Source organism: Coturnix japonica, chromosome 9 (assembly GCF_001577835.2).
Source record: "Coturnix japonica isolate 7356 chromosome 9, Coturnix japonica 2.1, whole genome shotgun sequence".
Classification (NCBI taxonomy): domain Eukaryota; kingdom Metazoa; phylum Chordata; class Aves; order Galliformes; family Phasianidae; genus Coturnix; species Coturnix japonica.
This window is the reverse complement of record NC_029524.1, coordinates 13,045,708-13,073,026: the sequence shown is the minus strand read 5'-3', so window position 1 is coordinate 13,073,026 and position 27,319 is coordinate 13,045,708. Positions and strand designations below refer to the sequence as shown.

Sequence of the window (27,319 nt, the reverse complement as noted above, 5' to 3'; positions counted from 1 at the left end):
CTCTGTGAGGTCCTAGCATGGCTATGGGGTAGATCTGTGGGGTTCTAAGGGGGTCATCTGCAGACTATGGGGCTCTGTGCAGGGCTTGAGCAGTTGACACAAAGCGCACCATGGTGCAGAATTGGGGAGCAGGATATTACTTGCTTCAAGGGTCCCCAGCCCCTGCGCTTTGTGGGGCAGTGGGAACTCATCCTTACGCTCTGCCCACGCCACGGCATGGGGCCAGGAGCCCTCCCACGCTCAGTCCCACCGGGCTGATTCCACCTCCTGTTGAATCCATAAATTCAGACCCCGGGACGTGGCACGAGGCCAAGGCTGAGAGACTGCAGCCAAAGTGCGTCACAAAAGGAGGAAAAGGTCCTGAAGGAGAATGAAAAGGGGACCGGAGTACTCACCGTCCCTGGCTGGCATAGCTGCTATGGCAAGGGGAGGAGATGCTGTGGGCTGGCCACATCCCTCTGCCCCCACCCTGGGATGGAGAGGAGGCCCCCCTGGGGACGTGGATGCGATGGGGTGTGAGATGGGGATGTCCTTTGCAACACGGGGCTCCTCCAGCCATGAATGCATTTCTCAGCCTCTGTGCTACATCGGCATCATCCCTGGCAACAGACCAGGGCACCCAGCAGGACCCCCACCTTTGGGACACACCACCAGCCCCTCTGACCTTGGTGTCCCCTCTGACCCTTCCCTTCCTTCACCCCTACTGTGGCAGTGCTGCCGCACTGTGCCCAGCGCACCAAGTGATCCAGAACCCGTGGGGTTGATGGATAACCCGGCCCCCGAGCGCTCTCCCTCTGCCCTTGCCAGCAGGAGATGCCGTAATCTCCGCGGGGCTGGAACAAGAAGCCCATTAATTTCAGGAAGGCCGATAAGGGCCACTGTGCAGGGCTGCACTGGATGGTGCTGAGCCCCTGGGCAATGGGGTTCCCAGCAGTGCTGATCCTAAACCCATGTTCCCAACAAGTCCCATCTCTGGAGCCAGCATCTCCCTGGTGTGTGCATGGAGGGACCCTGCTATTTCCGTACAGTTCTGCTGTCTGTGCTCTTTGCCCCAGTCCTTGTCTCCAGTGTCCATCCTGTGCTTCCGTAACTAGGGATGAGGGATATCCTTGTAAGGGCCGGTGGCTGGTTGGGATCTGGGCTTTGAGCACAGAACAAGGATCAAGGCAAAGATCCTTTGTCGGGTGGGAGTGGGACCATCCTCAGAGAGAGGGTGGGAATGGGAATGAGGATGGAGAGAGGGATGAAGATGGGGATGAGGATGAGGAGCAGATGAGGATGGAAATGAGGACATGGATAGGGATGGGGGTGAGGATAGGGATGATGGCCCCAGTGCTGCATGCTGTGGATGCTGGAGCACAGGATGCACTTCTATCCTCACCCTAATCTGTGCCATTCCCCCAAGCTGGGGAGCAAAGGTTAGAGGGGCCTCTGGGGGGGCTCTGAATGGTGCCAACCCCTGGGCACAGTAAGTGGGCTGAGAGAGAAGGGAGCATCAGCCGGGTCACCTCTTGGTAGGACCCCATCACTGCCCCATCCCCCAGCTCGCACAGCGCTCCCGGTGCCGGCGTTCGTTGCGGGTGAGTGGAGCGGCGTGATTTACACCCGGTGTGTGGGCAGGGGGCAATGCGTGGGTTGGAGCTCCGGGTGTCGCTGGCCGTGCCACCGCATCCTGCTTAATGAAGGCTCCGGCAGCACAGCGTGTACCCGGCTACTGCCTGACGACACCTCTAATGGCGCTATGAGGGAGCTGCCCGAGGGCATTGCTGGTTAAGGAGCGTTTAATTGATTCGCAGAGCATTCGCTGGTGGGCGTTGTGCAATGCCGTGCATTGGGAAGCCCCGGGTGGAAAGTGGGAATGGGAGCTGTGGGGGAAAGGAGGGTAAGGGGAGGAATGGGAGCAGCGCCGCCCATCGACTGCTGCCACACCTGGCATAGCCAGATCGGGGGGGGGGAGGGTCCCAGTGCTCCTCTGGGGTCACCCCATGGCTGTCCCAATCCTTCCTCCCCTACTTTCAGACCTTCCTGGGGAAGCCATGAGCTGGGCAGGGTTTGGCATCCTTGCCCTGGGCACAGAAGGCCCAGCAGTTCCAGTTGGTGGCTGTAGGGTGATGCCACCCACCCACATCTATGAGGGGCTGCTCCTCTATGGGGGAACCCACAGCCCCCAGGGGAGGGCAAAAGGAGGTGGGTGCTGAGCCCATGTGGCCCTTGGGAGGGGGAAGGCTGTGTGGGATGGGACTGGGGATGGGGACGTGGTGGGAGAGCAGCGGGGGAGGGAGGGGACCTGCCTCCTTCACCAGCCCCATAAATAGGAGGGACTTGGAGCAGGACCACACCTGTTGGACTCCGGCTGCAGGAGCTGCTCTGTGCTGCTCTCCCCTTCTTTCCAGTGCCCCGGAGTTCTGCCCGAGGCATGGGGACCAGGGGATGGATGCTTCCGACCTTCATGGGATTCTGCCTATGGATTCTGAATGGTATGTCCCATATTTTCCTGCTATTCTATACCCATTGGGTATGGCTGAGAGATGCTTTTTTCCTTCTGGATACATCAGAAACCTTTCCTAGTCCAGTGCTTGAGATCATTTGCAGCCGAAGAGCTAAGAAAGTATTATAGGGGGTATGGCATTGCCCTGCACAAGGACACTGAAGGCTGCACTGGAGTGCAGCAGGGCTTCCTCATCTCATCCCACAGCCCTCATGCTGATGCTGCAGCAAATCATTCATTCACAGAGGAAGCAGAGAGAAAGGCAAGAAGGGGAAGGGGAAGAAGGAAGGGAAGAGGAATGGGAGGAAGCAGGGGGGTGGAAGGGAAGTTGAGGACCCCCATAACATGGGCAGGAGACACTGAGGACCACAAACCAAACTGGCACGTGGTTGCTGGCATGCAACAAGCTGGGATATGAGGGCTGGCTGCCCGCAGGGAACCTGATGGACTGGAGCACCAGGGCTGAGCACCCAGTCCCACTTGCCGGGTGCTAATTAGGGCTCCCCTAATTATAGCCACCCAGAGCCAGGTATCAGCAGATCCTCCAGCTCCAGCTTAGTCCCTCCAGTGGTTGCACCACTGTGCTAAAAATAAGCCTGGGTGTGATGTTGCAGGGTGCTGTTGTCTGCTCTGGTGGTTGTTGTGGTGGCACAAAATCAGCCCCTGCAACTCTGGCCCAGGGGAGCTCCTGGGAAGGGATGTCCCATCTGTCACCCTGCTGTCATCCCCAGTGCAGCCCTCCCACCCACCCCATGTGCTCTCTCTTGCTATCCCCATGCTAAAGGACTGCTGGTCCTGTCCTCACTGTAATGCTCTGCTCTGTGCTCCATGCAGGGCTGGGGACCACCGCCGCTGTCCCTGTCACCACAGAGGGACCATTTGCTGCCACTCCATCGCAGAACGAGGCGCCCACTGCCCTGCTGCAGGGCACTGTGGGGACAAGCACTATCAGTGACACCGTGATGGCTGAGAGCATCCCTGTGAGTCCCACCAAGGGTCCATCCTGGGCTGAGCCAGATTCGGTGACAGACACCACTGCGTACAGCTCCCCTCTGGGTGCAGAGAGAGATGCAGGCCTGAGCACTGGGGCAATGACAGAGGCACCCACTGGAGACCCTCTGGCTGGGACAGACATGGCCACACCTCTTGATGCAACACAGAAATACCAGAGTGGTTTGGAAGCTGCTGTAGGTGCTGCCATCATTGTCACCCCACAGCCCAATTTTACCCCCAGCACCAAGCAGAACGTAACAGAGGTCACCATGGCTGCACCCCTGGGGAGCAGCCCTGACTTTGCAGACATCCCAGCATCCACAGCAAGGGCAGGAGCAGCCTTGGAGTCCACAGCTGATGCCATGTTCCTCCCCAGTGCCACCATTCCATCAGCTGCAGAGGCGCAGGCAATGACCAGCAACCCCCATGTCACTGCTCTGCCCCCAGCTGCAGGAGCAGAGGTGGAAGGTGCCACCCTGCCAGGGGACAGCCAAGGGGATGGACTTGCCCACAGCCCTGGTGCTGGGGGGCTTCTCCCAACACCATGGGGTGAGGTTGTGGGTGGAACAGTGGGTGACACCCCAGGATGGGGAGCTTTGGAATCCAGAGATGAGGGAGATGCAGCAAATGGCGTCTTCAGCACAGCTGATTCACCCCAGCTGCCTCCAGAGAATGTGACAGCATTGGAAACAGCAGAAAGCCCAAGTCAAAGCTCCCTTCTTGCAGGAGAGGCAGGGCCGAGCCCTGCTAGTTTGCTAGGACCTGGTGATGGGGACTGGCAGGGAGCCCCAGCAGCGCTCACATCTGGCCCTGGCTCAGCCCTGGCAGAGATCGAGGCACCAGGGGTGAGAGGGGACACAGCCACCCTGCTGCCAGCAACACATGTGCAGAGTGATGCAGATGTCCCAGCCACGGACACTGGTGTGCCCCTGCCCACAGGGGCTGTGGATCTGGCCGAGAGTTCCCTGCAGCCACCCCCAGGGCTGAGCCCCATCGGAGAAGAGCAGTCACAGCCTGGTGCTGATACTCCGGCCCCCACAGACACTTCTGGTTCACCCAGCACTGCTTTCCCACCCCCAGTGGTTGCAGACGGATCCTTTCCAGCAACTGATGATGGTACAGACGCAGTGGTGAGCCCTGACTTCAGTGCTGATTTAGGAGCATCTCCATCCCCGCCCCTAGAGGGGTCACAGCCATTGGGGACAGCAGCTGATGGACCTGACACCAGTCTGAACTCAGCTTTGGGTGCCACCAACCCATCATCTTCTCTACCTGATGGTGCAGCATTGCCTGCTGCAGGGCAACAGGCACCAGGGGACGCAGGCAAAAGGGGACACAACACAGGCATAGAGATGCAGGGCATGGCAGTGCCTACACAGCCCCCAGAGTGCATGTGATCTTCGTAGATAGCTAGAGCACAGCAGGGCCCCTCGATGAATGGCTAATCTTGGAATCATTTCAGGAGCTGGGTGTGCTTCAACGGAGATGTTCCCTGTTCCAGCTTTGGCGGGGCGTCGGGGGGAAGGAGCCCTCGAACCAGCACTGTTCCACAGTTGGTATACTGCAGCTCCAGCCACGACACTCTCTGGAGCTGGAGGATCAGGAACCCCTTGCTGCGAGGCCCTTGGTGCCCACCGGTCTGCTCTCCCCACCTCAGCTGCTGTGGATGTGCTGGGATTGAGGCCAAATTGGCAGCAGAGACAGCAGAGTGAAGCCTGACCTCGGTGCTTGCCCAGATAGCACCTGTACCCATCCTGGGGGGACCACAGCCGGACACAGCAGCTGGTGTCCTGAGGACACAGCTCTAAATGGGCCCAGGAGGAGCAGACGTGGCATCAATTCCAGTTTGGATGCCCCCAGCTTCAGCATATGAACCCATGGGACACCATCACCAGCTTTGGGACACAGCCTGGCACAGATCCGGGGATGCCAGGAGCTGATGGACCTGACACCAGTCTTGAACTCAGCTTTGGGTGCCACCAATCCATCATCTTCTTGTAACCTTGATGGTGCAGGAACAACAGGCACATGGGGAGAGGCAAAGGGGAACAAACACTAGGCAGAGATGCAGGGGATGGCAAGTGCCATCACGAGGCCGCAGAGTGATGTGATCTTCGTAGATAGCAGCAGCCAGCAGGGCCCCTCTGATGCCACACCAGGGAGCTGGGCTTCACCGAGATGTCCCCTGTTCCAGCTCCTGGGGAAGGAGACTGGCACCAGCACTGTCTCCAGCAGCTCCCAGCCCACGGACCTCTCTGGAGCTGGAGGACAGGACACCTGCCTGCTGAGACTTGGATGCCCCTGGGAGCTGCTCTCTCCACCTCCAGCTGCTTTGGATGGTTGCTGGGATTTGAGGCAACACAATGGAGCAGTGAGCCTGACCTCGGTGCTGCCTGAAGCTACCCTGTACCCCCGATCCCTTGGTGGGACGCAGCATGGGACACAGCAGGCTGGCTGCTCCTGAGGACACAGCTCTAAATGGGGCCAGGGACCAGACAGTGGCAACCAAATTCAGCTGTTGGATGCCCGCCAGTCTCAGCATATAACCCATGGGACCCACCATGCACCCGCTTTGGGACACAGTCCTGCACAGATCTGGTGATGCAGGAGCTGATGGACGCTGACACCAGTCTGAACTCAGCTTTGGATGATCCACCAACCCATTCATCTATTCGTTACTGATTGGTGCAGCATTGCCTGCTGCAGGACAACAGGCACCAGGGGACGCAGGCAAAGGGGACACAACACAGGCAGAAGATGCAGGGGATGGCAGTGCCTACAGGCCCCAGAGTGATGTGATCTTCGTAGACAGCAGCAGCCAGCAGGGCCGCCTATCTGATGCACACCAGGAGCTTGGGCTTCACACCGAGATGTCCCCTGTTCCAGCTCCTGGGGAAGGAGCCCTGGCACCAGCACTGTCCCCAGATGGTCCAGCAGCTCCCAGCCACGACCTCTCTGGAGCTGGAGGATCAGGACCCCTGCCTGCTGAGGCCCATCGGTGCCCCCGGTGCTGCTCTCGCCACCTCCAGCTGCTGTGGGAATGGTGCGTGGGATTGAGGCCAAACAATGGTATGCAGAGACAGCAGTGAGCCCTGACCTCGGTGCTGCCCCAGAAGCACCTGTACCCCCATCCCTTGGGGGACCACAGCCATGGGACACAGCAGCTGGTGCTCCTGAGGACACAGCTCTAAATGGGGCCCAGGGACCAGACAGTGGCATCAATTCAGTGTTGGATGCCCCCAGCTCAGCATATGAACCCGTGGGGCCACCATCACCTGACATTGCGGAGCAGCCTGGCACAGGTCTGACAGGGCTGGGAGGAGTGAGCAGTGGGGCTGCATTTGATCCATCTCTGAGCTCCTCTCCAGGAGCTGGGCTGGCATCTGGAACAGGTCTGCTGCCTGGTGCTAATTCCCCATCCAACTCTGCCTCCCAAAGTGACGTTCTTACAGTTCCCTCTATTTCAGACAGTGATGGAGCAGCTGCACCCATCCCAGCAGCAGGTCCTGGCTCTGCCATCCCATCCCAGGGCTCTCTGTATGGTGAAGGTGGCCCAGAGCTCACTGTGGCACAAGGGACCAACAGTGCAGGCGGTGTGGCACAGGCAGGAATCCCAGAGAGTCAAAGTCCCTATGCAGACACAAGCCCTGCAGTGAGTAGCACCCAGCAGGGCCTTGCTGACACCCCATCAGGATCTGTGCTGCACACTGAGCTGCCTCCTGCTCCAGCTCCTGGGGTTGGAGCTCCGGCACCAGCACTGTCCCCAAATAGCCCTGCAGCTCCCAGCCATGACCTCTCTGGGGCTGCAGGATCAGGACCCCTGCCTGCTGAGGACCTCGGTGCCCCTGGGGCTGCTCTCCCACCTCCAGCTGCTGTGGATGGTGCTGGGATTGAGGCCAACAATGGAGCAGAGACAGCAGTGAGCCCTGACCTCGGTGCTGCCCCAGGAGCACCTGTACCTCCATCCCTTGGGGGGTCACAGCCGTGGGACACAGCAGCTGGTGCTCCTGAGGACACAGCTCTCCCTGGGGCCCAGGGAATAGACAGTGGATTTACTTTGGTGCTAGGTGCCCCCGGCTCAGCATCGTATGGACCTGCAGGGCCACCATCTCCTGGTATTGGAGTGCAGCCTGGCACAGGTCTGACAGCGCTGGGAGAGGACGGACAGGAGCTGGGAGGAGTGAGCAGTGCAGCTGCATCTGAGCCATCCCTGAGCTCCTCTCCAGGCACTGGGACAGACCTGCTGCCTGGTGCTCTGTCCCCATCAGGTCCTGCTTCCCCTAGTGATGTACTCACAGCTCCCTCCGCTTCAGATATAGCCAGCCCAAGTGGCCTGGGAGGAGCAGGTGATGCTCCCAGTGCCCTGCAGCCCTCCCTGAGCGCTGCACCCGGGCTCCATCCTGCTGCAGGAGGAGTGAGTGATGGGGCTGAGTCTGTCTCTGCAGACGGAGAAGCTCCAGGGCAGTCTCAGGACCAGGCTGGGACAGGAGCAGCTGCAGGCTCTGATGGAAGACCGGGAGCTACATTGCACTCTGTATCTTCCGTCCCATCTGCTGATGGACTTTTGTCACCTGAAGCAGCTGCTGGAGCAGATACAGGAGCAGGCATCTCCAGAGCTGATGGAGTTGGCTCAAGCTCAAGCTTGGGGGCTTCTGCCCTCCAGGACAACAAGGAAACATCCGTCCTTCCCCCCACCACTCAGAGCGGTGCCAATGTCGGACCTTCTGGAGACAAACTCAGCCAAGACAACGTGGTGGAGCTGACTGGAGGGGAACTGGGACCCTCAGCCCAGGGGTCAGCTTCTGCCAGTGGGGGAAACGGGGTGGGCACTGCCATCCAGATCACATCCATCCCCACCTCCCCCCAGGAGACACAGCCCCTGGTCCCAGTGGCTCCAGCTGCCTCCAACCCATCGCTGGTGGCTACAGCTTCCTCTTCCAAGGGGGCTGGGGACAGCTCGGTTCCCAGCTCAGGCCCCTCCTCTGCCTCCAGCACCCAGAGTGGGAGCAGCCCCCCAGAACTGCCATGGTCCCCTGTGGACGAGATAGCTTCTGGGATGCCAGCACCACTGGGAGAAGAGCTCCAACGTGCCCCTAGTGCTCCAGCTCTGCCTTCTACATCTGAAACAGAAAACCTGAAGGAGGGAGCAGCCGCCAGCCCCCAGCAGTCTTCTCCAGTTTCAGCAAGTGAGTAGACAGCAGGGAAATGGGGGGCTGCTACTGTGGGTGGGGCTGCCCTGCTGCTGCCTCTCCTCCAGCATGGGGTCCCTGAAGCAGCTGAAGGCAGGGGGGATGCTGATGGCCCCACCATTGCCAGTCCAGCTCATGGGGCTGCCAGTGGGGTGAACATCCCCGCATCCATCCTGGTCCCAGGGGGAGGCCAAAGGGGGCCCACCTCTGCCACCCCACTCCCTGCTGTGTCCTGCAGCCCGGCTCCCAGCCCTGGGGACAAGATGGGGCTCATGGGGCTGGGGGTCAAGCGACGGGTCCACTGTTGGTACCCATGTGTCGTCCTCTATGCTCCCAGCTCCAGGACAGCTGGCTGCTGCCCTGACCCCGCCTCCACTCCCCATAGGTGGGTGATGCAGAGTTAGAGCAGGAAGAGGGGTGGGAGCAGGGTCGGGGTGTCCCAGTGTGCCCCGATCCTCCTGATGTCCAGCTGGTGTCACCTTGACAGCAAAATTATTTCTGCTGGCATAACACAAAGAGTTTCTCTATAGGGACATTTCTTCTGAATTTGGTTGTTCTCTTTCAGTCCCAGCAGTGCCTCTCTATGGGTATGGACCAAGAGAGAATGATCACGAGTATGTGCAAAGGAGAGTGGACTTCAATTCCCCACTTTTCAAGCCTGAGACTGGATTCCCATTTGGGAAAACCCTGCATGATTCTCTCTATGTGAGTCCATGCAGCCCTGAGCGCACCTCCTTCCAATGCCTGATGTAGAAAAGCTCCAACCCCATCCCCCTGTGCTCAGTTCACAGACAATGGGCAGATCATCTTCCCAGCCTCCGACAGCAGCATCCTCACGCTCCCCAACCCACCTGCCCATAGATTCACTGGCCATGAGGGTGTTTCCATGATCGCTGTGTTCTGGGACAATGCTGACTTCTCCAGAGGCACCGGAACCACCTTCTACCAGGTCAGTGAAGCCATCCTTGTGTGTGACTGCATTGAAGTGACTGATTCCCCTTGAGATGCAGAGCTAACGGGTGATGGGTGGCATTTCCCTTCATGGGAACAACGCCCCTGGTTGCAGCATCACAAACGGCCCCGTTGGGGTCTCATCCCATTGTGTCCCAAACCCACAGGAGTTCCTCACCCTGAACTCAGAGAAGCCACCATTTGTTCGTGATGTGGAAGCGAAGGTCCGGCGCTACCTGAGGTCCTCCTACTCTGCAGCCTGGACCCTGAAGATCACCTGGGAGAAGGCGCCTGCTTATGGGACACGTGACAGCTACAGGGTATGGGCCTACGAGTTGAGGGTGTCCAATTGCCAAAATGAACCATTTCTCAGGAAGCCCCATTAGGTTGACCTTGTGTTAAACCCATCATTAGGTTGACGATCAGTCCTTTTTTTGCTCAGCCCTTTACCTGTCTTCGGTGCTTCTCCCCAGACAAACACATACCAGGCTGTCCTCACCACTGATGGCTTCAGGTCCTATGTCCTGATCCTGTACCAGGATGGAGGCATGCAATGGGACTACACCCAGCTGCCGGCCACCAACGCGCTGATCGGCTACACCAGGTATAGGGTATAACAGGGACACTGTGCTGGGGTGGTGCAGCCCATGATGTCTGACTGTTCCCCTTCCTTCTGTGCAGTGGGGATGGGTATTACCGCAATGATGACCTGACCCAAGGATCTCCAGCTGCAAAATATCGCCCTGACCGCTACAGGGGCTACAACACAGGTGAGAATGTGGGCTGGGGGGGTGGAAGATGCTCTGCATGGCCATGGTGACAGCTCCAGGCTGGGGGGGTCACTGAGTTCACTATCGCCACCACTTCTGCCCAGACACATAAAGTGAGTTCCCTGGGTATGAGTGATGCCCTGAAGATGAGCTAAACTTTGGGAACATCCTTGGGGTGTTCTGTTATGGTGCATCCCTTTTCGGTGTAATGGGATTTTTTAGAGATTTCTTCTTGGCAAAAGCCTCTCTCCCATTTCCTGAATATTTCCCTGGTGTTGGGGTCCCATGGTGGGGACCCAACAACATCAGCATTCATCCTCTCTGCTGGAGCTGCCCATGTTCCCATCTCCCATTCCCCATTCAGATCTCCGCGGGCTGTGGCTGTACAAGCTGGAGAGCCGTGTGGGCATCAACTACCGCATGAAGTGTCTGGCATGGACGGGGAGGCAGCAGGAGCCTGAGGCATGGAGCCAGGACCTGCCTGCCTGCCCATGCACCCTGCAGCAAGGCCAGCAGGACCTGCGCTTCAGGAGCAGCCGTGGAGGCAAGTGGCACCCCCAGTGTGTGTCCTGTGCACCTATGGCATCCATCATGGGTGTCCCCAAAGTGCCCAATGAGCTGATTGAATCCCTGCTCCAGGCTGGGGCTCTGCTCGTGTTTCCATGCTGCACTCTGCCTCACCCAACTCACGTGGTGCTGGTGTCCGCTGCCTGTATGATGGCCAGGGGCAGCTGGTGGAGGGACGGCAGGAGAGGTACTGGAGGGCATCCCGACAGGCGTCCCCATATCGTGGTAAGCTAACGCATCTCTAACACATGGTGGATGGTCCTGCTCTTCTCCCTTTCCCAGCCCACAATTTTGTGCTTCCTTCCCCCCAGACCAGGAGCTGAAGCTGTATGATTGGTGCTGCAACCAAGCGGGGAGTGCTCGCCTCTGTGCCCTCTACAACGAGAAGAGACCGCGGATTGGATGCGATGGGTACCAGGCACCCATTGCAGGTGGGTTCCCTGCCTGCATGTGCACAGGGCTGGAGGGGGACACCCCAGTTCCTCCATGGTGAATGTAGTGAGAGCCCTGAGAGGAGAAGGGAAGGGTTTGGAGGAGGGTGGTGCTGTGCTCTGGGTAACACACAGCACCGTGGAGCTGAACAATGCAGGATGTGGGGAGGGGAGGAAAGACACAGGCAGCATTTGTGGGTGTGGGCTGAGCTTTGGTATTTCTTGCAATCCACAGAGGATTCCTCAGAAGACAGCGACTCAGAGGAGCAGAGAGGTGAGGGGCTCAGGGGGTCCCAGGCTCACCCCATGCCCAGGAGAGGCAGGGGCTGAGCTCTCACCATTTGTTATCTCCTTGCAGATGATGATGAGGAGTAACTTGCAGGTCACATGCACACAACACACTCTGGGCCACTGATGATCTTCCAAACCCTTCACTCCCATTTGTACCCAGCACTCCTATGTGTCCCTTGCATGTCCCTGCTCCCCCAGCGATGGGACAAGCACTGTGGCACTATCACCATGTCCCTCATCCCTGTTCTCCTATCTGGGAATGGCACCACAGGGGATTTTGGCCCCCAGCACCTGGGGCTTTTCACCTTGCATAGGTTTGACCCTGTGATTGGAAATAATGGGAGAAATATAATATTACATGTGTGAGAACACCTGAATTGTTGCAAAAGCACCAAAATTCTTGTCACATTGCATTCCTTCAATAAAGCATCAAAGGGTCTGAGCATAACCAGTGAAGTGCAGCCACCTCTCTGGTGGGTGGGATGGGACTGGGCTTGGAGCAGGGACTGGTTTGTGTGACCTGATGTTGAGAGCTGGGGGTGCACGCGTCACTCAGCACAATGCCCTCATCTCATTTTTATTCTGTTTTGTTCATAATAAGGTGTGATTGCTGGGTCTGGTTGCACGGTGCAGGTGCACGCCCTGTCGTAGACACTCCTATGAATGGCCCCGATCACCTCTTCAGGTCCTCAGCAGAAGGTCCTATTGCTTTGGTGACCCATATTGTCATGGCACAGCCATATCCCACAGCCTTGTATGCTCCATCTCCTTCCTGTGCACAGAGCCCCCTCTTGCTGCCCCACCACTGGGAGCAGAGCATGCTAGGGCTGCACAGTGCGTTGATTTGGAGGCAGGACATGGGGTCTCTTGATCCGCATCTGCAAGAAGGGACACAGGACAAGCAGTGTTTGGGTTGCACAACTCCTGCACTGAGCCCCAGCAGCAGTGCAGATTCCGCTGTCCCCAGCATCCCAGGCAGACTTTGAGCTCTGGGGTGAGGACATGGCTGTGCTGTCCCACACACAAGGACAGTGACCCCAGGCACACCTGGATGGATGGATCGATGGCCCGGAGCTGCGGTTCCCAGAGCCTTCCTGAGGCCTCTGCCCCCTCTTCTGCCTTCATCAGGGCTGGGATGAGGAAGAAAAGAGCTGGGGGAGCTCTGTGGGGACAGCTGGGGGGCATAGGGCCACTCCACTGCCTGCCCCACAGCTCAGAGCTGGGGTACAATGCAAGCTGGGGGTGTACTCACAGGAGAATGGCCGCTGCCTCCAGAAGGTCCCTTTGGTCCTAGGAGAGGAGGACAGAATGGGAACAACACATCGGTGGGGCAGGAGAGCCCCTGCCTTGTGCTCAGTGCCCCAGCACCGAGGAGAAAAAGCCACAGCACCTTCACACACCCCATCTCTCTCCTTGTCCCAAATGCAAACATATGCTCTGACACACTGGGAGCTCAGATGCAGAGCTTCTCACCCCACACATCCCACACCAAGGAAAGGGTGGAGGTGGGGATGGGTTGTTGGCACTCCCCCCCAGCCAGCTCTCCCCCCTCAATGCTCTTTATTTCTTGCTCCAGACCTGCTCCTCCCAGCAACACGTGAATTTCAGGGGAAATCATTTGGATGGCATTCAAATTAAAATCAACAGAAAGCCCTTCTGTAATCAAACACAGGGTGGGACAGGGAAGAAATGTGACTGCTCCCTGACATGGAGGAGAAGGAAGCTGATTGTCACTCCTCATTGCAGCAAATAACTGCAAATGGGGTGGATGATGCTGAAGGGGCTCAGGCACCTTCCCCAAAACACCCCTGTCCCCTACCTGGGATGGATTTTCCATTTATTCAGCATGGCAAAGTTCTTCCTGACACCCACCCTCAACTCCCTGCCCCACAGCACCCACCTTTATGGGCCCAGCCTCAAGCCTTCACTCACCCCTGGAGCTCCTGGCGCCGACGGCAGAGATGCGCAGCCAAGCAGGCAATGGAGAGCAGGAGGCAGAGCAGTGCCAGGGCCCCCACCAAGATGCTGATGAAAGCAGCGAGGCTGACAGCGAGCTGCTCACAGCGGGCACCGCCCGGGGAGAAGATGGAGAAGGGCACACAGCTGTGGAGGGGACAGAGATTTGGATACAGGGAGGAGTGACTGTGCAGGGTGACATCACCCACCCCAGTGTCACAGCTACCTGCACGTGGGACCCTCAGGCAGGTGCTGGCAGTGGCCGCCATGCTGGCAGTAGCCCTTCTTGCAGGGGGAGATGCAGATCAATCCGACATTCCCCACGTAGTCGAGCTGGTAACCCTCATAGCCATACAGCGTGCAGGAGAAGTAGTGCCGCAGCTCAGGGACTGATACTGCAGAGGGATTGGTCCATGCACAGGGGATTGGGGCAGCAACACCACTAGGTGCATCCCCAGGACCCCTTGGTGGCAATCAGCACCAAACCACCTCCAAACAGGGTGCACTGGGTGGCAGGGGATGGCCATGATGGTCCCACCATCCTTGTTACTGGGGCACTCACATTTCACCAGGTCCGTGATGTTGTCCAGGTGTAGGTGTGCAAAGGGGAGACTTGCACCCGCCTCTCGCCGTGCCCTCTGCCCATTGAAAGCAGTGGTGATGGCCGCTGTCAGCTCCTCATTCAGGAACCAGATGACAAAGCTGCTGCTGTTGTAGGTAAATTCGGCCACCACAGCAAAGGTGAGGCCATCAGCTGTCCTGATGGGAGAGAATCTGGATGCTGTCCTCAGTTTCTCCATGAGTTATGGGGAAATGAAGGGCAGGGGATCACTGCTGTAAGGGTTTAGCAGCACTGGGGCTGGAAAAGCAGAACCTTAGGGGCAAAAATCTTTGTATTCCAAGCCCTGTCCTGTCTGCTCAGCACTCACATGCAGGTGATGTTGGTGTTCCTCCAAAACGCCTTCACTTCCAGGGAGCCCAGGATGGCTGTGACCTGCACCAAGGGATTTTGGGGGAGGTTTATGAGGGCTGTGACCCTATACCCCAGCTCCAAAGGCCGCTCAGGACTGGGGCACATGGAGCTGGATCCCTGGGGGGCAATGCAAGGGCAGTCCAAGCTGAAACATCCCACCTGTCCCCAAACCACAGCCCTTCCCCCACCACTACACACCGTGGCATTGACTTCCTCAGCTGTGGCACTTTGCATTGCACTAACCCACAGCAACACGCTCCTCTGGGGCAGGTCTGGGGACAAAAGTGTAGTGGTGACTTTGTGTCTCAGGGCTGGGTGAGTTGGGATGGGTGGCAGCCCCAAATGGGGCTCAGCACCCACCTGTGCTGGCCAGGGGCTGAAAGTCCCCTCCTGCCACCACGCAGTGCTGGTCAGTAAATGCTGGGGGACACTCACAGGTGGGTGTACAGGAGGGGGGATGCAGGCGGCAGCGTCCCCCGTTGCTGCAGAAGCCCACAGGGCAGGAGTGGGACCTGCAGGCAGTGCCGCATCCCAGACCCTCCCCTGTGGGATGGGAATACACAGTGCAGGAAGCAGACGTTGCTTTTTGGAGCCGAGGTGTTTTTCTGGTTTTCCCATGCAAAACCAGGTATCCCAGGATGCTCACACTCACCTGCCGTGTCGCTGGGGCAGGAGCAGGTATAGCTGCCCACAGTGTTGGTGCAGGTGAGGTTCCCCTGACATGCCGCCTTCTGCACACACTCATCAATATCTGCAGTGCAATGCAGAGTGGCACCAAGAGAAACCCCTCAAGGCCCCAGTGCTCATTCCCATAATGAGCCCACATCACCTGCACAGTGCAGCCCATCGCCGGTCAGCCCAGGTGGGCAGGGACCACAGCCGGTGTGTGGGTCACAGCCCACCCCAGGGAAGCAGCCCTGGGCACAGGGGTCCGGTGCGTGCTGGCAGAAGGAGCCCCAATATCCATCGTCACACATGCAGGCTGCCAGCTGCCAAGGGATTGTGACATTGGCTTAGGGGACATGAGGATGGATGTGATGGGGCTGGTGGCAGGGGGACATCCCAGGGCTTTGCTACCTGCAAGGAGGAGCTGGCGATGGTGGTCGTGCTGCTGTAGTCACACTGCTGGATGCTGCGGCAGCTGCACAGGGTGAAGCTGAGCTGCAGGAGGGCTGGGGGGAGGTGAGGGCTGACAGCCTGCAGGGTGATGCTGAGCGGGGCTGTCCCACGGGGCTCCCACGTCAGCATGCCGTCCTCTGCAGGAAGCGGAGGAAGAGGGGGGATGTGGCAGTGGTCACGTCCCAGCCCTCCTGGAGCAGTTCCATTCGGAACACAACATCTGTTCAGTGCCCGTCCTGCCAACATCCTGTCCCCTCTCTCCATCCCTACCTGATATGTTGAGCTGTGGTGAGATATGAGGGACAAAGCGTACTCCTGGGCCTGCAGCTCGGTACTGCCTGGTGACTCGTTCTGTCCGGAATGCTGTGAGCAATGGGCTGCCGGTGATGATGGGAGGGAAGGCATCTGAGGGAAGAGCAGCCCTGTGTGCTCACCACGAGATCTTGGCATCCCTTGGCCTATGTACCTTGCAGTGATGAGGTGGCCTTGGGCAGATGTAGCCACGGCCACCCAACAAAATCCCTTCTGGGTGGCATCTCCAAGGCCTGAGTACCAGCCAGTCATGTCATGCAACTCAAGACTTTGGTGGCATCTCCCAGGACTGGAGATGAGCCAGCCATGCACTGCAGCTCGAGACCTTGGTGGCACTTTTCTTGCCTCATATAGCCCCAGGGAGGGAGCAGGGCTCTTCCCAGTTCCCCACACCCCACCCCACTTACTGAGTGCTGCCTTTCTCTTCTGGAAGTCCTCCACCAGGCTTTGGGTGGCCAGGCCCAGGGCCACATCCCCTGTGCTCAGCATGTCATAGATGCATTCCCTGCAGCCGTGGCACTGCGAGGCTGCCAGCTGATAATGGCTTTGGTTCTCCTGTAGCAGCTCAGACAAGAAGATGGGGTTGAAGGTTCCTACTGGTGCAGCCAGGGGCTGGGCAAACAGGCTGTTCTCTCCAACAGACCCTGCAAGAGAGCATGTCATGGACAGGACCTCGTGTTTTTAAGGTTAGCTCTTTTTAGGGCTGGTTTCCATGTGGTGGTGAAAAGACTGAAACGCTCCATTAGCACTAGTTTTGCTCAGTGTCCAAATCTCCCCAGCCAGTGCATGGCCAGAAGGTGTCAGAGTGTGGGATGGCCAGGCTGGTTCCCAAGCTCAGACTTACAGGTCATCCCATAGTTAAATATATCTTCCTCACTGCTGTTTACAGGGATGTTGGTTCCATTTGGCATCTGCAAGTCATCTGCTGGGTTGTGGTTCCATACACCTGGTGGAAATTCACTGTGAGATTAGAGTCCCTATGGGTTTTCCAGCAGCTATGGGCTGGGAAGGGGACCTTGTCCCTGGCCCTGCAGCAGTGCTGGAGGAGAGGTGAGGGGATGCTGGCAGGGTCCTCACCCAGCAGGCCCCTGGTGCCATTGTGGTACTGCTCCAGCAGGCTGCATACTGCACTGAGCATCCCAGAGCTGGCTGAGATGGAGATGGAGATGGTCCCATCAAAGACGGCCGTGATGGAGGAGGTGTTGACCAGCAGGACACCAGGGCTGTAGTACACCTCAGCATCCATGTCTGTGAAAGAAGACACAGAGGGAGCCCACTTGAGTCTGGGATCTGAAATGATGTCTCTGAATTCAGGGAGGGGAGCATTCCCACCCACACTTGCCAAGTTCCTGTGGGATGGATATACCCCTGATTCCCCTCAGATACAGTTAACATTTAACACCACATCCACCTTACCTTGGGAATAAGAAAACTGAATGGTTTTGTAGTTCACCAGAACTTGGACCTCATTATGGCTCCCCAAGGTCCACTCAACCTGCAAATGGATAACTGCTCAGGATGGCCCTCCTGCTTGTCCTCCCCACCTCCTGCTGAGGACACACTGCTGGACCCTGTCCGCCAGAAGAGGTGCTTATCCTGGAAGATGTCTTTACCCCAGCAAACATATGACAGCACAGCTTAGATGGCTGCATGGGTAAAGACGGTGAGTGCCCTCCGCTGCTCCTGTCACAGGGCACATTGGGGCTTCATGGCTGACCATCAGTGGTTGACCATTGCAACGTGTGGGCTCCAGGCTCAGAGCTCTCTCAAGGGCTGCTTTGGTGACAATGGAAGATATCACTTACCAAAAGGGGTGCAGAGAGCAGCTCTACTCACTGTTGTGGGGGTGGTGGTGGTGTACTGGGCAACGAAGGCCATGAAGTTGGTGGCCTGGGCTGTGCCAGTGCGGGCCATGCGCCCTTGAAGCACAAAGCTGGTGTGGGCATCGCTGGCCAGCAGCAGCACGAAGTCCCCGAGTGCATTGAAGGTGTAGGTGAGGCCATCCAGGGTGGTGATGTGGGGGTCCCCAAAGGCATTGCCTGTGGTTCAAAGGAAATTGAGTTGTTTTGAGAAGAGAAAGGAAAGCAAATGCTGTTGTCATTGCATGGAGGAAAGCAAACCACAGTGCTCAGCAGTCTCCACTTGGATACAGCAAACCACAGTCTACATGGGTATGGCCACGCTACCTGCTCAGTGCCCCACCACAGGGGAAGGGGACCTACCATTGGTGGGTGGCACATATCCCTCACAGCCAACTCTTGGTCTCTTCTCGCTGTACATGGTGCAGAAATGAGGCTTCCCCACATGCTGGCAACACCATTCAAACGCCTCCAGCTCCCCATCTGTGGGGATACAGTGTCTGGGTACTGGGGGCGTGGGGGTCCCAACTGTTCCTGCAGAGTGCAGGCTGACCCTGGGGTTGCTTTAGGGCTGGGACAGGGCAGTGCCCACTCACTGTCTGAAGGGTCGGTGGGTGGGCTCCAGAATCTCTCCAACCATCCTTCCAAGAACCCTGTGCCATGGTACACACACCGCACCCCAGCTCCCATTCGGCTGGGGGATGTGGTGCGCAGCACTGTCACAAAGAGATCTGAAGTATTTTGGGGTACAGTGGGCACCCCAGGTGCAGGAGGGGACTCAGCACTTCTGCTCCGGCGATATCGGGGGTCCAGCTCTGCCTGGGGCCGTGAGCAGGGGCAGGGTGGCAGCTCCATGCTCCAGGTGGATGGTGGTGGCTGTGCCTGCAGCCATGCCAGGCACTGCAGCCTGTAGTTCACCTGGCTGTGGCTGTCCAGTCGGAACAGCCAGAGCCCACGCACATCTGGGGGGCAACAGGAAGAAAGCACAGCAAGACTGCAGCAACCATTGAAACCCCACAGTGGGGCTTGTACAGAAAGAGGGTCCCAGCACCATCCATCCCCCCCAGCAGTGGATTGAGGGTCTCTCCTGGTGCCATACCAGTGCTGGAGCTGTGGTGCTGGTCTGGACGGTACCTCACAGCCGGTGGCTCTTTGGTCAGCTCGCTGTTCTGGGCATAGCCATCACCACTAGATAAAGAGAGGATCCCTAGGTTTAGGTTAGAGTTAGGTTAGGGTTATGTTCCTGCACACAGTACACTGCGGGCAGGAGTCAGGGCTGGGCAGCTTTGTGGATTTTCCTTGGAGAGTGAAGCTTGAAAAGGGACATGGCTATTTTAGAGGTGAGAGGTAGGGGTCTCTCTGGGGACACACACACAGAGGGACACAGCACCTGGAGAAGCCGATGAGCACATCCCTGGCTGCCAGCCCAGCGTAGTCCCACCTCATGCCACCATCCTGGTACAGCAGCAGGGCGAAGGAGCGGCTCCCATCAGTGGAGAGCACCGCCTGGTATGTGTTGGTCTGGGGAACCCATAGAACCCCATTAGCACCCCACTGCTGCACCCCATCTGTTGTTAGTGACAGCCCCCTTCATCACCTGTGTGTCATCCAGATGGGACGGGTACGCTGGAGCCTTCTCCCATGTCACCTTCAGGGTCCATTTAGCAGAGTATGGCACCTGCAGGTATTTCTGAATCTTTGTTTCCACGTCGTGGACAACAGGATCTTGGATGGAGCCGAGGGTGGGGTACTCCTGTGGGTTGCAGGAGGGGTTTCAGTGGGTGAGGACTGGGGGGGAACAGGGTCACAGCCTGTAGGTCCCCAATGACCCTGACCTGGTACCAGGTGGTGCCAACACCGCGAGAGAAATCCGCATCATCCCAAAAGGCGGCCACCATGGGTAAAGCCTCGTGGCCACTGAAGCCCTGGGATGGGGGGTGGGGGTTGGAAGGGACGTGGCTGTCCGTGGGTGGGAAAATGATTTGTCCATTGTCTGTAAACTGAGCAGGATGACAGGTTAGGTTGTACCCACATGCATACAAGCAGAAGAAAAAAGTAATTTTAGCTGGTGAAAAAAACCAACATTAAATCAGGTTTCTGTTCCGTTTGTGTGGATTGGTTGCTATTTTTTCTTACAGAACAGGCTGCACAGCCCTTATATAGGCACAAGAACTCACGTAGAGGGTGTCCCGCAGTGCTTTCCCCAAGGGGAATCCGATCTCTGGCCTCAGCAGTGGGGAGTTAAAGTCCACTGTCCTCTGGACGCACTCTGTGTCCCCTTCTGCTGCCCCAAATGGGTACAGTGACACTGCCGGGGCTGACACAGGCAGGACATTAATTGGGGCGGTTAGAAACAATTAAACAATTAACTTCTGCTCCAGCTTTCATTTCTCCTCACCCTGGGGTGTGATTTTGGCACTGGGTCCCTCCTCCCTGCTTGAATTCCAAGAGCCATCCCCAAAGATGACTACTCCCCTCCCCCCCCCCCCCCCAAATGCCATTGTGATTTTTAACCCAATTTGGCTTTGCGGTGACTCAGGAGGCAGGGATTGCATCTGGAGGAAATAAGGCACTTTATTCTCTGTGACTCCTCTGATTTTGGGTTGAAATGCTGTGAATAATGGACCCAATATGAACCCTGACACGTCCATACGGTGGGGGAGTGTGCCTGCAGATGCTCATTGCCTCCGGGGTAAGAGCATGGCCAGGGGTGGGCAAGGATGTGAGCAGGTATTAAGTGAATTCTCACCCTTAAGCTGTGAAAATAAGGGTCCCCTCCTCCCCTTCATGTTGGGAAAGCGGAAGAAAATTGACTTACCGAGCTTAGTGCCAGGCTTGGACACAGGATTCTGGGAGGTGGCATAAACAGATGTCCCTGGTGCTGTGGTTGGTCCATTCTGTGCCCCTGAGCCTGGAGCTGCACTGGTAGGGCTGCTGGCTGCTGGTGTGCCCTTGGCAGGGATGGACATGGCAGCAAACACAGAGGTGACCTTGTGGTTTGTCGCTGTCAGAGCAGTGGGGACATCGTACATGGCAGAATGGGACTGGGCACTGATGGTGACCTTTGCTGTAGGAGATGACACCGTGGTGTGCCTGGTCACCATGGAGGTGTCAGTGCTGGGTGAGCCAGCTGGCGTTACGGCATTGCTGGAGGGGACAGTGTCCTTCCAGGACATGGCTGTGGCTTCCCATGTGTGTGTGCTGGAATCCCTCAAGGCTGGGTCACGGGGACTGCTGGTGGCCTTGATGGGTGTCCCTGGGGTGACATGTGGGCTGTGTGGACCCAGAGAGATGCTGGGAACAGAGGAGGAGGGTGTTGTGACCCTACTGAGAGAAGCATCTCCTGTTCCCTGTGCTGGAACAGTGGCACTGACACTGGGTGTGACGGAGGGTGCCACCACTGCTGGACCAGTGACACTGGCACTGGGTGTGATGGATGCCACCACAGTCGGTGTGGCGGAGGATGCCACCACTGCCAGACTGCTCACACCTTGCTCAGCTGCACCACGACTGAGGGCAGGGGACAGTGGTGTGACTGATGCCAGGGACGTGGGAGGATGTTGGCTGCCCACTGCAGATGGTGACACTGGGATGGTCCTTTTGTTACCCAGCACAGCATCTCCGGCCATGGGGTTGGTAGCTGAGGAGGTGTCCATATTCACTGTCAGCCGGGCAAGGCTATGGCTGTGGATTGCTGTGGTTGTGCCCAGCTGAGCAGTGGTGCTGGCACTAGAAGGATATGGTTCTGGTTGTGCTGACACCACAGAAGTGCTCTCAGTGTTGGCTGTGGCTGCAGGGACATCCACTGTGGGGTTTCCAGCTGGGACTGAGGCTGTTGATGTCTGTGTGCTGCTGCTCAATCCCAGAGTCACTGACCCTATTATTCGCCCAACTGTGCTGTAATCGGGGGGTGATACGGCAGGGGCCATGCTGGGGACTGTCCCCATATCCAGCCCCATCGAGGAGCCCTCAGTCTGCAGGACAGCAGTGCCTGCGGTTGCTTCAGTACTGATGGATGCTGTCTCAGCACTGCCCAGGGCTGGAAAAGGGGCAGTGAGTACATGTGATGCTGTGGTGACATCCATGGCTGTGGTTGGCATGCCTGGAGCTGGTACAGTGCTGGTATGGAGCTGGGAGGTGACATGGGGGTGGGTGATGGCAGTGTCTCTGTGCAGCCCATCTTCAGCTGTGCCAGGGGCTGGAAGACCTGGGACTGTGGGCTCGCTGGCATCAACAGTGGCAGGAGAAGGGGTGACCGCCTCTGATGCTGTGCCTGGGGGAATCACGGTCCCTGGCTTCTGTATTCCATCATGATGGGGAGATCCTGTGGTTGCTGGCACAGCAGGAGATGTGACATGGTCAGACGTGGTTGATGGAGGCTCTGTGTCCCCCACTCTGATGCTGGCTGCTGTGACAAAAGGAGAGGTGGCCTCGTCCAGGCCTGGTGTCACCTCCTGGGACAGGTGCACAGCGGCTGTGAAAGGCTCAGCGGGATCCGAGGTGAAGGAGTGGGCGTTGATGTCCCTGGTTCTGTGTTGGACATCAGACAGCAGACTGTGCCTTGCTGTTTCCCAGTGTCCCCTCTCAGTGACAGCACTGTGATCTGCAACCAACCCATCACCATCAGTCGCTGTGCTGGTGGCTGAGAAGTGCTTCTGTCCCCAGCACAGAGAATTTGCAGGGATGAGTGTCCTACCGATGAACAAACCTCCACTGGGTGCTGGGACACCTCCTGTCAACATGCTGGTGGCATGTGGTTCATGTTCCAGGCCCACGATCCCTTCTTTGTAGAGGTACAGCTGTACCTGGTGTGGGCTGCCCAGCTGTGCTCTGCAGAGCCCTGGGTGACCCCATAGGCCTTGTGGGAGTGGTGCTGCTGCTCAGTGGCACTGGGGTACTCGGCCCCTTCTCCATGGGTACATGTGGAGATGCTGACTGCATGCCCATGGTTGGTCCATATGAGTCAGTGCTAAAGCTTGGAGTCCTTGTCTGACCTGCCCATCCAGAGGTGCTGCCATCGGGGTGGGTAGTGGGTGCAACTGTCACTGCCTGGGTCCCGGTGCTGTATCCTCCTCCAGGGACACCATCTGGGAGTGACACAGCAGTGACTGCACTGGAGACAGTCCCCATGCCCAGCTCCATTGGAGTGCCCTCAGTCTGCAGGACAGCAGCGTCTTCAGTTGCTTCAGCAGTGACAGACACCATCTCAGCACTGCCCAGGGCTGGAAACAGGGCAGTGGGCACATGTGATGCTGTGGTGACATCCATGGCCATGGTTGGTGTGTCCAGGAGCTGGTACAGTGGTGAGCATGGAGCTGAAGCTGACGTGGGGTGGTGATGGCAGTGTCTCTGTGCAGCCCATCTTCCGCTGTGCCAGGGGCTGGAAGACCCTGGAGCTGTGGGCTCGCTGATACTGTTGGTGGCAGGAGAAGGGGTGACCGCCTCTGACGCTGTGCCTGGGGGAATCACGGTCCCTGATTCCTGTATTCCATCATGATGGCAGTCCCTGTGGTTGCTGGCAGGGCAGGAGATTGTGACACGGTCAGACGTGGTTTGATGCAGGCTCTGGTCCCCCGCTCTGATGCGGGCTGCTGTGACAAAAGGAGAGGTGGCCTCCGTCCAGGCCTGGTGTCACCGTCCTGGGACAAGGTGCACAGCGGCGTGTGAAAGCGTCACTGGGATCCAGGTGAAAGGAGTGGGTGATGTCCTTGCTGGTGTTGGACATCAAGACAGCACTGTGGCCTGTGCTGTTCCAGTGTCCCCTCCGCAGTGACAGCAACTCGTGAGTCTGCACCAATCCCATCACCATCAGTCGCGTGTGCTGGTGGCTGAGGAAGGTGCTTCTGTCCCCAACCCAGAGATTTGCAGGATGAGTTCACTGGTGTGACAAACCTCCACTGGTGCTGGGACACCTCCTGTCCAACAGTCTGGTGCAGCTTACATGTTCCAGGTCCACGATCTCTTCTGTAGGGTACACGCTGTACCTGGTGTGGCTGCCCAGCTGTGCCTGCAGAGCCCTGGTGACCCACAAGGCTTGTGGAAGTGTGCGCTGCCGCCAGTGGCCACTGGGTACTCTGGCCCCTTCTCCATGGGTACATGTGGAGATGCTGACTGCATGCCCATGGCTGGTCCATATGAGTCAGTCCTAAAGCTTGGAGTCCTTGTCTGACTGCGCCATCCAGGGGGTGCTGCCATCGGGTGGTAGTGGGCAGCTGTCACTGCCCTGGGTCCCAGTGCTGTATCCTCCTCCAGGGACCACCATCTGGAGTGATGCAGCAAGTGACGCACTGGAGACAGTCCCCATGCTCAGCTCCATTGGAGTGCCCTCAGTCTGCAGGACAGCAGTGCCCGTGGTGGCTTCAGCAGTGACAGACACCATCTCAGCACTGCCCAGGGCTGAAAAAGGGGCAGTGGGCACATGCAATGCTGTGGTGACATCCATGGCCATGGTTGGTGTGCCAGGAGCTGGTACAGTGGTGGAGGCATGGAGCTGAGAGCTGATGTGGGGGTGGGTGGTGGCAGTGTCTCTGTGCAGCCCATCTTCAGCTGTGCAGGGCTGGAAGACCTGTAGCTGTGGGGTTGCTGATACTGTTGGTGGCAGAAGAAGGGGTGACCACCTCTGACACTTTACCGGGGGGAATCACGGTCCCTGATTCCTGTATTCCATCATGATGGGCAGTCCCTGTGGTTGCTGGCATGGCAGATGTGACACGGTCAGACGTGGTTGATGGAGGCTCTGTGTCCCCCACTCTGATGCTGGCAGCTGTGACAAAAGGAGAGGTGTCCTCATCCAGGCCTGGTGTCACCTCCTGGGACAGGTGCACAGCGGCTGTGAAAGGCTCAGCTGGGATCCAGGTGAAGGAGTGGGGTGATGTCCCTGTGCTGTTGGACATCAGACAGCACTGTGGCCTGTGCTGTTCCCAGTGTCCCCTCCGCAGTGACAGCACTGTGAGTCTGCACCAACCCATCACCATCAGTCGCTGTGCTGGTGGCTGAGGAAGGTGCTTCTGTCCCCAGCACCAGAGGATTTGCAGGATGAGTGTGTCACTGGTGGTAACAAACCTCCACTGGGTGCTGGACACCTCCTGTCAACATGCTGGTGGAACCTACATGTTCCAGGTCCACGATCTCTTCTTGTAGAGGTACAGCTGTACCTGGTGTGGGCTGCCCAGCTGTGCTCTGCAAGAGCAATTGTGTTCTTCCACAGACTTTGTGGGAGTGCTGCTGCTGCCCAGTAGCACAGGGGAGTCTGTCCCCTCCTCCGTGGGCACATGCAGAGCTGGGGTCAGCGTGGCTGTAGGTGGCTCTGCATCCCTCTTCCCATGGGTTACAGCCATTGAGTGCCCTCCTGGAAGAGGGGATGAGTTTCGAGTGGTGCCAGGAGCCATGGTCAGCAAGTTGGTTTGTTCTGGGTAGGGAAGCCCTGCCTGGGGACTGTCTCGTCCTGCTGCTCCCCCAGAGCCTGCTGCACTAGAAGGCATCTCCTGCTCCTCACTAGAGCTCATGAGGTCCAGTGCTGCCAGCACCATCTGCGGCACTGCACTGCCTGTGAGGAGACAGAAGGCAATTCCACACACTGCTCACCTGAGCACTGGGCTGAGCTCCCTGGTGGGCAGCGATCAGCTCCAATCCGGCATTACCTGAACCATCCCTGAGGGAAGAGGGCTGCTCCGCTCGGCCAGGGGACAGCTGGCACATGCCCAGCTCGGGCACAGTGGGTGATATATCCAGATGTTGTTTGGCACTGATGCTGTCAGGCATGTGGGAGCTGCCAACCAGCTCTGCTGAGTCCTGTGCTGGGACAAGGGGCCCCGTGCCCACTGCTCCCGACTTCCCTGGTGGGGCTTGGGTGTGAGCAAGGGCAGGTTGAGCAACCGGCCCTTTGGTTCCCACTGTAATCCACCGGATGCCCATCTCTCCTCCCCACCATGCAGGCTGCTGCAGGACAGAGCCCCACGCCACCTTGGCACCGTGGTGTGCCCAGCTGCCCCAATGACGCGGCCGACCCCGGCACTCACCTGGCAGCACCCAGAGTCCCCACAGCACGCAGCTCCACAGCAGCTGCCCCATAGCGTGGCCACAATGGCTCCCGGCACTGCTGGCACTTCCTTTCTGTCCGAGGGGCAGTGATGCAACGAGGCGGCTCCTCCGGTGAGCACTGCCCTGTGCCAGCCCTCCTCCAGCCACCACTGCCATGTGGGGATGCCACATGCCACTAACAGCTCCCCAAGCCCATAGAGACAGCCATGCCCCAGCCCTGAGGATGTGCTGGTGGTTGGGGTCGTCCTTTCAGCCCTTGCTTTAGCCACGAGGTTTTATGACCCTATATAAGGTGAACACACATCTTACACCTCAAGGATTAGATGCACTTAGAGTTATCACCTCCTGACACCACTGAATGGGCTGCAAAAGGCCACAGGATGGCAAAGTGGGCTCAGGTCTCCAATACTGCATGGAGGGGGTGCTCACCCCAGCCCCATGCCCACCCCACATTGTTTGCTGCTAAGTCCCAGCCATGCTTGTCCAGGTAGACGATAACCCCCAGAACCCATGGGCCTGCTGCCAAGGAGGAAGAAGGAAGGGAGCAGCTGCCTCAGGGTCCTGCACTGCTTAACCCTTCCCCATCCCCCAGGGCACCTCATTGCCCCCCAGGATGCACAGAGACTGGGCAGCATCCATCAGACCTCCACCTCACACCCAGTAGTGCCCACCCCACCTGCTCCGATGCCCCCAGAGGTGGGGGGCATTGTGCTAAGGGCCAATAACCTTAACATGGCCGTTGCGTGCAGGGGGTTATCTGCACCATCAGTGTGTATCCCATTACAAACACCCACGCAGAGCTGGGCTGTAGGGGGGTGGGGGGTGGTTTCACATGGGCTGAGCCGTGCTGTGGTTGCAGGTCACCTTAAACCAGGGAAAGGCAGTGATATTCACCCAGCACACAGCGGCCCCTGTGCACCCACCACTCCCCCTGGGGACCACCAGCACCCAACCCCACACCCGTGCTCACACACCCAGGTTTGTGCACCGAGGTCCCCCTTCCCTTCTACGAGGTTTTGCACCTCAGGGCACCCAGGCAACGCATTCCAACAATGCTCAGGGTGCACAGAGTGCCATCCCCAACCCCCGCTCCCCAGCACCTGGCTGCAGCTCTGCGGTGCCATGCGGTTGCACAACCCCTTTGCTGTGTGGGTGGGGGAAGAGACGCAGGGCTCGCCGCTCCCTGCCTGGGCATGAGTCACATAGTGCTCCCGGCACATCTGCTGTGGGGTGCGGGGGTGGCACGGCCTCAGCAGGGTACAGGGGGCACTGGGGCCATGTCATGGGGTCACCCCAGTGTGTGCCATAGGAGCATGCGTGCATCCTTCCTGTGTGAGCTGGCAGCAACCCAGGAGCTGGGCACGAGAACCCTCCTCCTCT

At 58.2% G+C, this 27,319-nt stretch overlaps 3 protein-coding genes across 4 annotated transcripts; 2 read left to right on the top strand and 1 right to left on the bottom strand.

Moving 5' to 3' along the window:
- The first annotated feature begins 2,341 nt into the window (after window positions 1-2,341).
- Window positions 2,342-7,137, top strand: LOC107318214 (collagen alpha-1(I) chain-like). 2 transcript variants are annotated; one of them, XM_015871791.2, is made up of 3 exons: window positions 2,342-2,477; window positions 3,323-4,759; window positions 6,167-7,137. In XM_015871791.2, exons 1-3 carry the CDS (start codon window positions 2,417-2,419, stop codon window positions 6,568-6,570), a joined length of 1,902 nt encoding a protein of 633 aa, XP_015727277.1. In that variant the 5' UTR covers window positions 2,342-2,416; the 3' UTR covers window positions 6,571-7,137. The 2 variants fall into 2 exon arrangements, with proteins under 2 accessions (XP_015727277.1, XP_015727278.1); XM_015871792.2 differs by having other exon boundaries at window positions 3,323-4,788; window positions 6,196-7,137.
- A 141-nt stretch (window positions 7,138-7,278) lies between these two features.
- Window positions 7,279-12,128, top strand: LOC107318213 (mucin-4-like). Its single transcript, XM_015871790.2, has 11 exons — window positions 7,279-8,667; window positions 9,236-9,375; window positions 9,455-9,619; window positions 9,789-9,941; window positions 10,095-10,225; window positions 10,303-10,391; window positions 10,756-10,935; window positions 11,031-11,183; window positions 11,270-11,389; window positions 11,625-11,663; window positions 11,748-12,128. Exons 1-11 carry the CDS (start codon window positions 8,538-8,540, stop codon window positions 11,762-11,764), a joined length of 1,317 nt encoding a protein of 438 aa, XP_015727276.1. The 5' UTR covers window positions 7,279-8,537; the 3' UTR covers window positions 11,765-12,128.
- Window positions 12,129-12,241: 113 nt separating this feature from the next.
- Window positions 12,242-27,217, bottom strand: MUC4 (mucin 4, cell surface associated). The gene is given in 32 exon segments (XM_032446547.1): window positions 12,242-12,558; window positions 12,728-12,810; window positions 12,933-12,970; window positions 13,613-13,783; window positions 13,863-14,031; window positions 14,199-14,395; window positions 14,566-14,630; window positions 14,808-14,881; window positions 14,970-15,152; window positions 15,262-15,360; window positions 15,439-15,598; window positions 15,687-15,865; window positions 15,999-16,133; window positions 16,448-16,684; window positions 16,885-16,986; window positions 17,118-17,288; window positions 17,457-17,535; window positions 17,877-18,079; window positions 18,263-18,382; window positions 18,496-18,861; window positions 18,999-19,087; window positions 19,290-19,420; window positions 19,497-19,652; window positions 19,735-19,899; window positions 20,077-20,216; window positions 20,718-22,350; window positions 24,706-24,781; window positions 24,783-24,934; window positions 24,936-24,988; window positions 24,991-25,084; window positions 25,087-25,475; window positions 25,540-27,217. Coding segments are annotated over 32 exon segments (6,537 nt in total). The 5' UTR covers window positions 26,111-27,217; the 3' UTR covers window positions 12,242-12,501.
- Between the last annotated feature and the right edge of the window lie 102 nt (window positions 27,218-27,319).

Bases quoted from the DNA above. Each gene is read 5' to 3' on its own strand.
- LOC107318214 (XM_015871791.2), top strand. From the start codon at position 2,417: ATGGGGACCAGGGGATGGATGCTTCCGACCTTCATGGGATTCTGCCTA. The intron at 2,478-3,322 runs GTATGTCCCATA...TGCTCCATGCAG, and splicing joins CTGCCTATGGATTCTGAATG to GGCTGGGGACCACCGCCGCT. The intron at 4,760-6,166 runs GTGCAGCATTGC...CGTTACTGATTG, and splicing joins ATCATCTTCTCTACCTGATG to GTGCAGCATTGCCTGCTGCA.
- LOC107318213 (XM_015871790.2), top strand. From the start codon at position 8,538: ATGCCAGCACCACTGGGAGAAGAGCTCCAACGTGCCCCTAGTGCTCCA. The intron at 9,376-9,454 runs GTGAGTCCATGC...CCCTGTGCTCAG, and splicing joins CCCTGCATGATTCTCTCTAT to TTCACAGACAATGGGCAGAT. The intron at 9,942-10,094 runs GTATGGGCCTAC...GCTTCTCCCCAG, and splicing joins GGACACGTGACAGCTACAGG to ACAAACACATACCAGGCTGT.